Genomic DNA, 15,808 nt, shown 5'->3' with positions numbered 1-15,808 from the left:
TCCTTTCAGTGCATTTTGAAGCCTCAATTTGAAATTTTTAGGGAGATCCCTTTCTTTGTTCTGCAGGAAGTGGTACTTTTCCCTGTTGTTTGGCTTGTCAAGTGTCTGAACTGGCAGATTTGTCCTATCTAGGTACAAGGTGATTTTGAGGTCCACTCCTTCCTTTATTCCCAATGTAGTCTCTACATTCTACCTTACTCAGGACTTTGTCCTTCTCCTCCTGTGTCTAGCTCCAGTTCACCACAAGACCTCTTTCCACTGCCTAGATGTTCTGGCTGTTCAAATATCTCTCTGCCTCTTCTCCATTATGCAAGTTGGATTCTCTTTGTTATTCTGGATGGGCAGCAATGGCACCTCAATTTCTAGTTCCACCATTTGTTGGTGATTTAGACCATCAGTCAAGCTGCTTTTTGGTCAAGGCCCGATCCACCAGTTGTTTATGATCATGCTCCTTTAACTGGTTTGCTACACACCTAAAGCATGCAGGTAGTAGAAGTTATCATGGGCTGGCCTACAGTTCATTTTGTATGCAGTGTACAATCCTCCTATAGGTGGCAGTAAAATCTGAAGGTTTAAGACTTCCTGTTTTACTCTACAGCAGGGGTCTCCAAACTTTCTGAACAAAGGGCCAGTTTACTGGCCTTCAGACTATAGGGGGGGTGGACTATGGCCATTGGGAGTGGAAATTGTCCTGCATCAATGGAAGTAAATGTTGCATCTTTGTTATTAGGAGGAGGAGTAGCACCCCATCATTGGTGCTCGTTGTTGGTGTCAGTGGGAGGAATAGTGCCTCATGGTTGGTGTCAGTGGGAGGAATAGTGCCCCATGGTTGGTGTCAGTGGGAGGAATAATGCTTGTTGGTTATTTCAGTAGTAAGAGTTATGCCCCATTGTTGGTGTCAGTGGGCCGAATATTGTCTTGTATCAGTTGGAGGAAAGGTGCCCCAAGGGCCAGATAAAGGCAAGCAAGGGGCTGCAGTTTGGAGACCTCTTGCATACCAATAATTGATTCTCACACATTAAAGCTGAACTGCAGGCAGATGGCTAAATTTCGTAAATAAAGAAAATACTGATTTTGACTCAACTCTACTTGATTTATTACTGTCAAATATTAATCCCCAAAATATAATTTTTTTGTTAATCAAAATGGCATATAACATGTTCAGTTATACAAAACACAGTTAAGGTCCATGCACACTGACTTAACTGCTTGCCTACCAGGCACTTATACCCCCTTCCTGCCCAGGCCAATTTTCAGCTTTCAGCGCTGTCACACTTTGAATGACAATTGCGCGGTCATGCAACACGGTACCCATATGAAATTATAATTTTTTCCACACAAATAGAGCTTTCTTTTGGTGGTATTTAACCACTTCCTGTCCTGACACTTTTACCCCCTTCCTGTCCAGGGCAATTTTCAGCTTTCAGCGCTATCACACTTTGAATGACAATTGCGCGGTCATGCAACATTGTACCCATATTAATTTTTTACCATTTTTTTGAGACAGATAAAGCTTTATTTTGGTGTTATTTATTGACCGCTGGGATTTTTATTTTTTTTGCTATGTAAATGAAAAAGTCCAAAAAATTTTAAAAAAGTGTTTTTCTTATAAAATCTTTCAAATAAATAATATTTCATCATAAATCTTGGCCAAAATTTATTCCATTATCTTTTTAGTAAAAAAAAAATACGCCAAATTAGTTTATAACCAAAAATTATAATTTTTAAACATTTTTTTTTTACATTTTTATTTTATTTTTTATATTATTATTTATGTTTTGTTTTTTTTTTAACATACTGTCACCCTAGCAGTACAGTGTCACCATGGTGACACTGTACTACTTGTGGGGGGTGATGAAGATTTTTTTTTTTTACAGTGATTTGCTTTTACACCCATATAGGATGTAAAAGCAATTATTTCTCTTTCTCTCAGTCTGCATTCTTGCAGCCATTGAGAAATACTGTGTGAGCTGTGATTGGTCAGAGCTTGTCACATGGTACAAGGCTGTTGTGAATAGCCTTGTACCATGTGACCTCTGTGATCATTCACAGATTTCACACGTAGTAAGCAATGATGTCACAAGTGACATCTTGCTTACTACTTTGCATGTGATCACTGATTGGCCAATCAGTGATCACATGATCGGGACCTCGTACAGAGGTCCCGTCCGACGATCGGTGTTTCACTGTGTCTGGAGGACACAGCGGGCACTGGATCGCGGTGCTGCACGCTCCCAGGGAGCGCGCACAACTAGAAATAGCGGGTGCCGTTTATGAACGGCAACCCGCCCCTGGAGTGCCAGCGTCCTGCCATTTAAAAACAGTAGGGGGACGGCAAGTGGTTAATCGCTGCTGGGTGTTTTATTTTTTGCGGTATAAACAAAAAAAAGCAAAAAAATGTTTTCTTTGTTTCTATTATAAAATTTTGCAAACCGGTAATTTATCTCCTTCACTGATGTGCGCTGATGAGGCTGCACTGATAGGCAGCACTGATGATGCTGCACTGATATGCAACAATGATGGGCACTGATAGGCAGCACTGATAGGGGGCACTGCTGGGCGGCACAGATGGGCAACACTGGTAGGTGGCACTTCTGGGCACTGGTCATTTTTTTTTCTGCAAAGGGCACTGGTTTTTGTTTTCTTTTTAAGGCCCCTAAAAAGAAACTTGGCCAGGTGATAAAGAAATAACATACTGACTGTTATCCTCCTGTTATAATAAAGGTAATCCATTCAATGCTATGTAATGCTTGAAGATATTTATATTATGATCTGTTCATTACTTCGGTCATGTGTTGATCAAGTTCTGTCATTAGTGCATTTACTGCAGCTGAGATTACCTGCTAGCATTTGATATACCAGAATGAATGTTTTTGTCAAGCATATAGTCAGCCACTAGGGGACTTCCACCCATATTAAATGGTTGTATTTTAATCTGCAGGGGCTCTAACCATAATAATGAAAATCTATAGTGGGGAAAATATATTTGATCCCCTGCAGATTTTGTAAGTTTGCCTACTTACAAAGAAATGTAAGGGTCTATCCTTTTTATCATAGGTGTATTTTAAATGATAGAGACAGAATTTCAACCAAAAAAACATGATACAAATATTATAAATTGAGTTGTAGTCAGTGAGAAAAACATAAGTATTTTATCCCCTACCAACCCAACAATAATTCTGGCTCCCACAGACTGACTGGCTAAGTGCTCATGTGGTACCCAGGTTAGTCCTGTCAATTTAAGAAGGTGCTCCTAACGACAACTCGTTATGTGTATAAAAGACACCTGTCCACAGAATCTTTCTTGGGCATCACCATGAGCAAAACCAAAGAGCTTTCAAAGGATGTCAGGGACAAGATTGCAGACCTGCACAAGGCTGGAATGGGTTACAAGACCATCAACAAGAAGCTTGGTGAGAAGGAGACAACTGTTGGAGTGAAGAAATATAAAATAATTATCAGTTGCCCTTGATCTGGAGCTTCATGCAAGATTTCGCCTCATGGGGTAAGGATGATTATGAGAGAAGTGAGGGATTAGCTCAGAACTACACAGGAGGAGATTGTGAATGATCTCAAGGCAGTTGGGACCACAGTCACCAAACAAACCAATGGTAACACAATATGCCACCATGGATTGAAATCCTGCATCACCCGCAAGGTCCCCCTCCTCGACAAGGCACATGTACAGGCCCGTTTGAAGTTTGCCAATGAACATCTCAATGTGTCAGAGAAGGATTGGGAGAAAGTGATGTGGTCAGATGAGACCAAAATTGAGCTCTTTGGCATTAACTCGACATGTTTGGAGGAAGAAAAATGCAGACTATGACCCTAAGAACACCATCCCTACAGTCAAACACGGAGGTGGAAACAACATGCTTTGGGGCTTTATCTCTGCTAAAGGTACAGGCTGACTTTGCCGCATTGAGCAGTCAATAGACGTGGCCATGTATTGCAAAATCGTGGATGAGAATCCTCTTCCCTCAGCCAGAACACTGAAGATAGATCTTGGATGGGTCTTCCAGCATGACCATAACCGAAAACATACCTCCAAGGTAACAAAGGAGTGGCTCAAGAAGAAGCACATTAAGGTCATGGAGTGGCCTAGCCAGTCTCCAGACCTTAATCCTATAGAAAAATTATGGAGGGAGCAGAAACGTCGATTTGCCAAGTGACAGCCAAGAAACCATAAGGATTTGGAGATCTCTAAAGAATAGTGGACCAAAATCCATCCTGAGATGTGTGCAAACCTGGTAACCAACTACAAAAATTGTCTTACCTCTGTGCTTGCAAGGGTTTCTCCACCAAGTACTATGTCATTTTTTTCTTGTGGATTAAATACTTATTTTACTTACTGAACTGCAACTTCATTTATAACATTGGTATCCTGTGTTTTTTCAGGGTTTTTGGTTGATATTCTGTCTCTATCATTTCAAGTACACTTATAATAAAAATTATAGACCCTTCATTTCTTTGTAAGTGGGCAAACTTGCAAAATCTGCAGGAGATGAAATAATTAGTTTCCCCACTGTAAATGGTTGTACATTTCTCTACATCTTATAGCATTGAACTGGTTACCTTGGTGTCAAGGTTCTACCTTTCCTCAGAGCTTATGCTGCTCCATGTGCAGGCATCCATCTTAAGTTTCTGCAAAGCATGGTGGGAGCCTTTATGCTTTCAGGTCTCTGTGGCTCCTCCTCCAGAGGGGTGTGGTTGATCACATTTAAGCCTGCTGTCTGCAGTTGCTCTTTGCATTCGTGTCCTGTATGATTGTGTGGCAGCAAGCTCTTGTTCTACTCTCGTTGCTTTCCTGGAAACCGACTCGGCTTTGACAAGACTATTCTCTGCCTTATCCCATTACCTGATCTTCTGTTGCTGAACCCGGCCCATGACCTGAGTATTCTTGCCTATCATCTTGTACCGTCTGTCCCGCTGTTATCGACCCGGCCTGTCCAACCACGCTATCGTTTCCCATCTGGTTCCCACCAGCTTATGCCATTGGCGGCGGCCATTGCAGCAGCTGGGGTTACTCGGGGGGGCGCGACCTGGTCTCTGGCTGCGTCAAGTCCATCCCCACCATCAGGGGCCCTGGTGAAAGGCAGCCTGGGACTTAGACTCCGCGCCCTGAGGGACTCTGGTCTGCGGGTGGTGGCTGTCGCCATTAGGTCTGCCTGTCCATTCCACCGCTCCTGCCCTGACACTTGGTCATAATAGAAGGAAACCAATCTGTTTGTTATTTCTTTTAGCACTCAGTCAAGTTTCTTTTTAACTGTTTTTGCATATCTTATATCTAATGTTGATTATCAAAAAAAGAAAATGTTTTGGATTAATATATTAATTAAGACATACCTTCCCTTTTATAAGAACAATGGAGTTGAGTCAAGATCTGTTTTGTTTAGTGGATTTTTGACTCTGCTGCCATGTAGGAGAATCTTTAGAAAAAGGGTAATGATGGGATTTTGCACAAACTTTATTGGATGAGATAACTAAATTTACATTTCAAATATTTGAGAACTGTTTTTAGCAGCAACACAGATGTTTAAGCAAGTTTGAATCACCCTACCTGCATGCTAATTAAGTAGTGAAGCCACAGCATACTGATGATGTCATCAGTGATGATCTTCCAATCATCACTTGTGAGTGCAGCAGTAGCTTGGTTGATTCCAAGGTTGGCACTTACTCTTACCAGTCTGAGTACTGCTATATACAGGTGAAACTTGAAAAATTAGAATATCGTGCAAAAGTTCATTTATTTCAGTAATGCAACTTAAAAGGTGAAACTAATATATGAGATAGACTCATTACATGCAAACCAAGATAGTTCAAGCCATGATTTGTCATAATTGTGATGATTATGGCTTACAACTCATGAAAACCCCAAATCCACAATCTCAGAAAATTAGAATATTGTGAAAAGGTGCAGTATTCTAGGCTCAAAGTGTCCCACTCTAATCAGCTAATTAAGCCATAACACCTGTAAAGGGTTCCTGAGCTTTTAAATGGTCTCTCAGTCTGGTTCAGTAGGAATCACAATCATGGGAAAGACTGCTGACCTGACAGTTGTGCAGAAAACATTCATTGACACCCTCCATAAGGAGGGAAAGCCTCAAAAAGTAATTGAAAAAAGAAGTTGGATGTTTCGAAAGTGCTGTATCAAAGCACATTAATAGAAAGTTATGTGGAAGGGAAAAGTGTGGAAGAAAAAGGTGCACAAGCAGCAGGGATGACCGCAGCCTGGAGAGGATTGTCAGGAAAAGACCATTCAAAAGTGTTGGGGACTTTCACAAGGAGTGGACTGAGGCTGGAGTCAGTGCATCAAGAGCCACCACACACAGATGGATCCTGGACATGGGCTTCAAATGTCATATTCCTCTTGTCAAGCCGCTCCTGAACAACAAACAACGTCAGAAGCGTCTTACCTGGGCTAAAGAAAAACAGACCTGGTCTGTTGCTCAGTTGTCCAAAGTCCTCTTTTCTGATGAGAGCAACTTTTGCATCTCATTTAGAAACCAAGGACCCAGAGTATGGAGGAAGAATGGAGAGGCACACACTACAAGATGCTTGAAGTCCGGTGTGAAGTTTCCACAGTCTGTGTTGATTTGGGGAGCCATGTCATCTGCTGGTGTTTGTCCACTGTGCTTCATTAAGTCCAGGGGCAACGCAGCCATCTACCAGGAGATTTTGGAGCACTTCATGCTTCCTTGTGAAGACGAGCTTTATGGGGATGCTGACTTCATTTTCCAGCAGGACTTGGCACCTGCCCACACTGCCAAAAGCACCAAAACCTGGTTCAATGACCGTGCTTGTTTGGCCAGCAAACTTGCCTGACCTTAACCCCATAGAGAATCTATGGGGCATTGCCAAGAGAAAAATGAGAGACATGAGACCGAACAATGCAGAAGAGCTGAAGGCCGCTATTGAAGCATGCTGGTCTTCCATAACACCTCAGCAGTGCCACAGGCTGATAGCTTCCATGCCATGCCGAATTGAGGCAGTAATTGCTGCAGAAGGGGCCTAAACCAAGTACTGAGTACATATGCATGTTTATACTTTTTCAGAGATCCGATATTGTTCTATGTACAATCCTTGTTTTATTTATTGCATGTAATATTCTAATTTTCTGAGATTGTGGATTTGGGGTTTTCATGAGCTGTAAGCCATAATCATCACAATTATGACAAATCGTGGCTTGAACTATCTTGCTTTGCATGTAATGAGTCTATCTCATATAGTAGTTTCACCTTTTAAGTTGCATTACTGAAATAAATGAACTTTTGCACGATATTCTAAATTTCGAGTTTCACCTGTAGGGTGTTACAGGAGCCATGATTAGGATAAATTCTTGTACTTGCACTCTCTGCTTTAAAAATGCATTCAATGGTTTTAATGAATAGATAACCAAATGCATGTTTTTGTGAAGTATTTTTTTTAGTTTGCCCGCAAATGCACATTTTTCTAGCGTTTAAACTTTGTTCTTGTTTTGCTGTATTTTTTGTTCTTTTTTTCTACAGAGATGTGAGAGTTGCCTGAAGTTAGGTGCTACTGTTGGTTGCTGCCTTTCTTCATGCACAAGTAACTACCACTTCATGTGTTCAAGACATAAGAATTGCGTGTTTCTTGAGGATAAGAAGGTATACTGTCAAAGACACAGAGACTTAGTTAAAGGGGAGGTAAGTTCTATAATCATAAGGATGAATTTCTTCCTTTGAAAGAATTGTGAAATTGTTCACAGAATATTGTTATAACAGATAGAATGGCTTTTGAGGAAAAGTTGGCAGATGCTTTTTTAAAAAAATGAAATGAACAGGGTTGCTTATATTTGTAGGTGCACAGCACTATATTTTGCTGCTCTGCTTGTCTGACTTTGATTGCAGAATGTGTAGCCTTGTGCACATGTATGGTTTACACATTCTTACGTAAGACTTTAATCCCTTCGTAAACAGAACAGTCTGCGCGTTTTAAAACAAATTCTTCCTGCTGGTGATTGCACCCACTCTTCAATACATGTGAATCACCACAGTGAACATAGACTTCCAGGTGGACTCTCACCTTCTCGCATGGACCTGTATGTGGACACAGGTCAAACAAAGCATCTCCCTCATTAGTGGGCATAACACATAACTTGCTCCTCTGTGCACTCTTCCCCTTATGAATCACCACTGGACCTTCACAAATGGCACCCAATTTCAGTACAGCCAAATCTGTGGATAAACCTTGACAACCACAAAGTAGATCATAGTGCAGTAGGCTTCTTTAACTACTTCCTGCCTGACCTATAGTAATATGACGGCCGGGTGAACCTCTAGTCCTTCTGGGAGGGCATCATATGACGACCTTCCCAGATCGCGCATTGCGCGTGCCCGCAGGGCCGCACTGTGGCGAGATCTGTCATCGGCTGTGTACCTCGGACACGGACAATGACAGATCTGTGTATCGGCCCCGTTGCCAGTACCATGTGACCAATCACAGCAGCTCACATGACAGTTGTATACAATGGCAGGCTTCCTTTCCTGCCATCTATTGTATACAAGTGTGTCTAGCTGTGAATGGTGACAGTGATCACATGCACAGGCTGGGCCAGTCACATCCCATCTGTGTCTTGTGATTAGCCATGGCCAGTCACAGCTAATCACAACAAAAAAAGCTAAATGAATCGATTTCATTCAGTTAAATGCTTGCTTATAGCACAGAAATTCTTTCCTATAAGTAAATTGTGTAAAAAACAAAATACTGATCACTTCCCCAAAGTAGTACAATGTTACTATGGTAACATTATACTACTTTGGTCATAGTGTAATATGAAAAAAATTGAAAAAAAAAATTATCAATATTTTGTTTTTTGGTATTGTCACCAGGCAGTGTCCCTGGTCACCGCTACACCAGTTATATGATGACGCTGTACTGCACTGGTGACAGTATGTAAAAAAAAATTGCGCCAATTTTTTCAATTTCTCAACTTTCAGAAAAATTATGACATAAAAATTACAACTTCAAAAAAACTTACCATGTGTTAAGGTCCTACCTTTCCTCAGACCTTGTTCTGCCCCATGTGCTGGCATCCATCTTAGGTGTCTGCAAAGCATTGTGGGATCCTTTTATGCTTTCAGCCCTCTGTGGCTCCTCCCCGAGGAGGTGGCGGCTTATCACATATAAGTCTGCTGTTTGTGGCTGTCCATTGCATTCGTGTCCTGTCTGGTGCACAACAGCAAGCTCCTGTTTAGCTACTCATTGCTTTCCTGGATACCGACTGGGCTTTGGCTAGGATACCGACTGGGCTTTGGCTAAGACTCCTCCTGGCTCCTGATCCCGGCTCTGGCGACCATTCTTCCTGGCTCCTGATCCCGGCTCTGGCGACGATTCTTCCTGGCTCTTGACCCCGGTTTTGGCTACGATTTCCACTGTTGGACTTGCATAGACTCTTGTCTTATTTTTTATATTAATAAACCTACCTTTAATTGCACCACCTTGTGTGTTTGGCTCCTCGCTCCCTGACACCATGCCTCTTATGAAATACGTCGGACTGTCTACTTTGCAAAAAGGGGTCATTTGGGGGATATCTGTACTGTTCTGACATTTTTGGGCCTCAAGAAATTGGATTGGCCGTCAGTAATTCAGGATTGATCAATTTTCAGATATATACCATAGTTTGTGAACTCTATAACTTTCCTACAGACTAAGTAATAAACACTGATTTGGGTTACTTCAACCAAAGACGTGTAGCAAAAGACATCTTGGCCTAAATTTATGAAGAACAATTATTTATTTGCAAACTTTTATAACAGAAACAAAGAAACTTATTTTTATTTTTTTGTTAATTTAGCAAAAAATAAAAACCCCAGTGGTGATTAAATACCACCAAAAGAAAGCTCTAGTTGTGTGAACAAAATAATAAAATTTTAGTGTTTCATGACCGCGCACTTGTCATTCAAAGTGTGAGAGCGCTGAAACTTTGAAAATTGGCCTGGGCAGGAATGGGTTAAAAGTGCCTGGTATTGAAGTGGTCAAAGGCATATATTTATTAAAGCATATGAACTCGCATGTTAATAGTGTTAAAAACGCATGAAACTGCGGTCAGAATCAAACAATGGAGAGCAGAACCCTGCCTGTTGGAACGATGTAGGAGCGCTGACGTCACCTGACTTCTCCCCACGCGTATCGTTACACACCACGTGACTTCATCAGAGGTATCTAATTATATATTATTTTTAACACTATTATCATGTGAGTTCATATGCTTTAATAAATATATGCCTTTTAAAGAAGCCTACTGCACTATGGTCTACTTTGTGGTTGTCGAGCTTTATCCACAGAGTTGTCTGTACTGAAATTGGGTTTCATTTGTAAAGGTCCAGTGGTGATTCATAAGGGGAAGAGGCCCACTAATAGGGGAGATGCTTTGTTTGACCTGTGTCCACATACAGTTCCATGCAAGGTGAGAGTCCACCTGGAAGTCTATGTTCACTGTGGTGATTCACATGTATTGAAGATTGGGTGCAATCACCAGAAGGAAGATTTTTCACTTATTTGGATTTTTTTTTTAAAGAATTGCATTTATTGTTATGTTTTATCATCTTTTGGGACTATCAGTCACATTTTTGTTTGTATATTTACATGTATTGATTTATGCTAGCAGCGCGACACTTTAATTTGTTTTAGTTTGTTTTTTATATTTACACAGATAACATGTGTTTGCAGCAGCTCATCTATTATTATTTTCATTATTTGGCAGTGCACGATTTTCTTTTGCCTTTATTATTCACAGTCTGCAAGATTTGCCTGTGTGAGCAATAAAAATTTTTTTTTTACTTGTATGTAGAACTGTAGTGTCAAAACATAACTTAGTTTTGAATACCCCTTGGAGACGTCAGTTACTACATACAAAATCAGCTTTCTGTGTTCTTCAAATTGTGATATAGGTCCAAAGTCAATGTATTTGTTTTATTTTTAATTTTTTGAAGCTAAATAAAAGAAGTACCACCAGAAAGCTTGACCAAACATGCAGTGTCACCGTGTTGGTGAGTTAAGCAATATATTGGTTGGTTAATTGGCTTTCCACCAGATAATGCGTGGATGACAATAAAAGGGGAAATCAGACAGTGTAAGCTTCTTCCATGGTAGGGGCTGATGTAAGTGGTTTGTTATGTTCAACCTATTGCTATTGGACCAAATTTTCAATTTGTTCAGGCATGATGAACCACACGTAAAACTCATCTGCCAGACTATGTATTATTTAATGCAAAGGACTTGTAAATGTATAGGTTATAATATACATTCTTGACAATCCATAACTCTAGTATAAATGTTTATCAAAGTAAAATTTTGTAGAACAGATCAGAAGAAATGTGTGTTTTAGATAGATGCAGTCATGTTGTGCTTTTATGGTTTTTCCTTTTAATTAATTTTTTTTCTTCTTTTGCAGATTGTGTCTGACAACAGTTTTGAGGTTCTCAGAAGAGTTTTTGTTGACTTTGAAGGAATTAATCTGCGTAGAAAGTTTCTGAGTGGTTTAGAGCCAGAAAGCATACATATGATGATTGGTGAGGCTTTGGATTAAAATGGCAACTCCCAGATTTGCAGGGGATGCATGCAGTTAGATTTAGCGCTTCACTACACTTATGCAGTTAGATTGCATTAACAGTTATATAGGTGTTTGCAGATCCCTGGTAATATTATTTCCATCCAAAAAAAGGGCGATTGACTTCAGTACTGTATATGACTGTTGCTTTTGGATAATCTCTAGCATTGTTCCTTTATATTGTTAATCTGCTTTTATATCCTATGGTTCAGTTTCCTTAGCCTGGTTCCTGTCCTCATGGTTTTTTTTTTTTTTCTTTTTTTACAGGTTCCATGACAGTAGACTGCCTTGGAATTTTGAGTGACTTATCGGATTGCGAAGAGAAGCTCTTCCCAATTGGATATCAGTATGAATTTTTTTCTTTTCTTTTGTTTTGGAAATGCCTTTACTAAATAATCTTAATTGTTGTACTTTGACTAAATATTGAGTCATAGCACACATATCTGTGGCCTTTTTTAGTACTCTGAAGGCAGGCACCACAAAAGAGTAAACTCTTTAGTTTTGAGAATTTATAGCAGCTTCATATCTTGTATACACAAGTTTAATTTGTACATATTTTGTATATGTAAATATATGTTCTTTTTGGCTAGATGTTCGCGAGTCTACTGGAGTACAACAGATGCTCGAAAGCGCTGTGTGTATACTTGCAAGATTCTAGAGTGTAGGCCACCACCCTCTGAGCCTGACATTAATAGCACTGTGCATCATGAAGAGAACCGAACTATTGCTCACAGTCCTCCACTCCGTGATGTGCAGGGTAAGATTTGAGGACATACTTGGGCTTCAGTTTTAGCATGGTTTAAATACACACACACACACACACACACACGAAGCAGACAGGTCTCTTATAAGGAGTTATTACTCATTCTTCACAAAGACAAGGTCGTTTCTTGGCCAAGACCATCTTTTCTTCCTAAGTGGCATCAAACTTCTACATCAATGGGGACATAGTCCTTCCATCTTTGTGCCCTGCTCCAAAGCACCCAAAGGAAATTGCTCTTCCTTACCTGGATATAATCAGAGTCATACCTAACAGCAACAACTTCTGTCAGGAAGATGGACTTACTATTTGTCCTATGCTCAGGACCTTGCAGGGGTCATCCTGCATTAATGCCCACCATCACTTAATGGATAGGACAACTCATCGCTAGAGCTCACATTCTAAATTAAAAAAAAACTCCTCCTTTGCTTTTACATTCCCATTCCCACCAGGTTATTGGTTGTTTCCTGCACATTCTGGCACCAAGCCTCTGCGGCCCAGTTTTGTAATAGCCCAATCTGGTCTTTTTTTCAGTGGTTTACCAGGTAGATACCCAGTCTTTTTTGTGGATGCACCTTTCAGCCTCAAAGTTCTTAAAGCAGCACTCTGAAGTTGGGTTTTTTTGCTAGTGTCTAATCACCTAAAGTTTGTGAACTACACAGCCCTGGGTTCTGTTTGTTTTTTTTTTAGTTGTTTGTTTTTGCTGTGTGTGATCCCATTAGTGTTTTCTTGTTTGCTATGGCCCACACCTCAGTTGGATTCCTTTTGAATGCCCAAAAGGTTTTAAATCTTCCTATGTCTTTCAAAGGACTAGAGAGAAAATTTGACTTTTTTGTCCTCAGGGTAAAAATAATTTTCTTGAAGTCCATTGCGGGCATAGCTTTGTTACTATGCTAGTAAACTCAGACATGTTTGATAGAAGGGTTATCTTGAGCTGTTAATGCAATTTTTTAGTTTGCTAGTGTCCAGTACTCCTTTAGGCAGTACTATTACCTGACAATATTACTTCCTGTGTCTCCGGAATGGACTCCCAAGAAAAGCATTTTATGACGAGTAAAGAGAAAAATCCACATTTTACTGCTAAAATATAAATACTTTCATGTTCATAGTCTGATCACAGGTGAACTTAAAATGGATATATGGTGGATGACTCTTAACTTGCTGCATTCCAGGAATGAATTGGTTTTTAAATGGCTTACATTTTGAAAAGTCATGTATTGTGTGAATATTACAGTTAAAGCGGTATTGAACTCAATTTTGCTAAAAACACTGGCAGGCAGGGTTTTTATAACACAAGACCCCAGTGATCTAAGGCCAGTGCAGCGTTGGAGTGCTCCAATTGTACAGCTATCATAATATCATAATATGCTAGTATGCCATGCATGCTTGTTTTTTGGTGGAGTTTAATACTGCTTTAATATAAACTGTTATTAGAGCTGTACTTTAAAAAGAAAAAAAAAACCTTATAATAGGTAGGTTCATACACCCTTTGTTACTGGTCAGTAATGGCACAGGATCTCAACTCAGCTGGCTGTCAAGTGTAGGTAATTTTTGTCATTCCTGAAAGTTAGCTTGTTCTAAAATATTTTTTTTTACCAGCGTTGTGTTAGATAGATCTGATAAATATTCACAATGATTATTAAGGTAGAATTATCGGCAAAATGTTTTTTTAATCAAGGATAGAGTAAGGGAGAGTGATAGCCCCTTTCAGATTTTTTCCCCATCTGTGTCCCATTGCAGAGATTTCCCTTCACTTCCTTTCCCATAGCCAAACAGGAAGTGGGAGGAAATCCCGGCAAATTAAGGAATTCCTTGGGGACCCCCAGGTCACCAGAACTTGTGTCCCCATTGAAAGATTTCTCCTCTATTACTTTTCTGGGGACAACCCAAAGTTTGGGATTTTCTTTTACTTTCACCTTCAATGATAAAAGTAAACCGGTAACAAATTTGTGGCAGTTATACATCAGGCTATTGAGTTTTTACACTTGTGCTTTGGCTAAATTTAATCACTTATATAATATTGGTAATTATTATAACCACATTAACAGGATGATAGTTTCTATTCATTTACTCCTTTTTTCCCCAGAAGTAAATCTTCAGGAACCCAAATCGTCTGGTCTCCCTTCGCCAGGACCACCACCTTGTAATTCAGTTTCTTTGACTTCTTTTCGGACTCTTGGTAGGAGCAGAGTTCGCCACAGATATCCCCATAATCAGCGCTCTCCAGGACCTCGACCCCTTCCGTCAGCAGGTAATCTTTAAAGTGGTTGTCTGACGCAGTAGTTGATCATAGTCACTATTGATGTATTGGTATAGAATGATTTTTATGGGACAAAACTTTTGCACAATTTCAAGAATGCTATAATGCTACAAAACTACACACCTTTATTGACGTCAACAGCCATTAGTTATGACCTACTGGAAGTCCTTAAAGTGGTTGTGAAAGGTGTTTGTTTTACCTTAGAGTAACACTTTTGCTGAGAAAAAAACATTCCCCTCTGGTTGATCTATGTACATTGCAAAGATTTTAACAAACTTAGTTGCACATTCCCACCATTTGTTTTTCTGAAGAAATAGCTTTTTGTTTGTGTCCATGTGCAGAGTGAATCTGTATGGGAGTGACTTCATAATTATCTACCTTCTGCTGCACTTGCAGGGCTTTAATTAGGAAAACTGCAGGGTCTGCATCCTTTAAGACCTGATCAGGGGTGTGGAAACTGGGACTAAATCAGGGTTCCTGTCTACTTGTCTCTCATGACAATTTACTTGTCCTGATAAAAAACAAAAAGATACACCTCCCTGCTTGTCTCCATCACAGCACCTGGGGACTAGCAGGGAGGGGAGAGACTTTGCAGCGTGACAAGCACTGGCTGGGTGCTCATCAGGAAAGGGGAGTATCGAGCTATCCTAATGCTCAACAGAACCGCATGTGATGAGCGAGTAAATGAGGCGCCAACCCCAATGAGAGTGACTTCTGCTGAGCATTAGGATAGCTCTACACTCCCCTTTCCTGATGAGCACCCATTGGGCGCTCATCAGGAAAGGGTAATGTCGAGCTATCATAATGCTCAGCAGAAGCACGTGCTGAGAGCGAGTAAATAAGGCGATGAAAAGAAAAAACGTAATGCCTTCAGGTTACCCTTGCACAGGGAAGCACTTGGGTGCTCAGTACTAGCGTATACCGAGCAGCCAAATCAAGCTCCAGTGTAGCATGAGGATCTGTACCCCCTGCAGCAACTGCACATGTGTTGGAATGAGGGAAAACAAACCAAGCATCGAGCTAAAGCCAGAGAGGTACCTGAGGTCACTTAACTCCTTACATGCCAGACTACAACACAGGCATGGTGTGCTAAAGCTGCTGTGAAATCCAAACCCCCTTGTGTATTCCTGGGGATTAGCACTGTTAATAATGATGACCTGTGCCTATGTCCCCTCTCTGCTGTGTTGGTGCCCGAGCTTCTGAATGCTGACCACTA

At 40.5% G+C, this 15,808-nt stretch overlaps 1 protein-coding gene across 1 annotated transcript in view; it reads left to right on the top strand.

Annotated features, from left to right (window-relative positions):
- KMT2A (lysine methyltransferase 2A) overlaps positions 1-15,808 on the top strand; it is a 409,829-nt gene that overhangs the window by 331,436 nt on the left and 62,585 nt on the right. The window contains exons 22-26 of the mRNA XM_089657321.1: positions 7,509-7,667; positions 11,417-11,534; positions 11,840-11,918; positions 12,163-12,329; positions 14,419-14,583. Of these exons, the coding sequence (XP_089513447.1) occupies positions 7,509-7,667; positions 11,417-11,534; positions 11,840-11,918; positions 12,163-12,329; positions 14,419-14,583 (688 nt within the window). The remainder of the gene's footprint in view (positions 1-7,508; positions 7,668-11,416; positions 11,535-11,839; positions 11,919-12,162; positions 12,330-14,418; positions 14,584-15,808) is intronic.

The sequence above is a fragment of the Staurois parvus genome, unplaced genomic scaffold, assembly GCF_062004578.1.
Source record: "Staurois parvus isolate SC_StPar_1 unplaced genomic scaffold, SC_StPar_1.0 ptg000981l, whole genome shotgun sequence".
Lineage (NCBI taxonomy): Eukaryota > Metazoa > Chordata > Amphibia > Anura > Ranidae > Staurois > Staurois parvus.
Note: the sequence above shows the minus strand (reverse complement) of the source record. Positions and strands in the feature narration are given on the sequence as shown.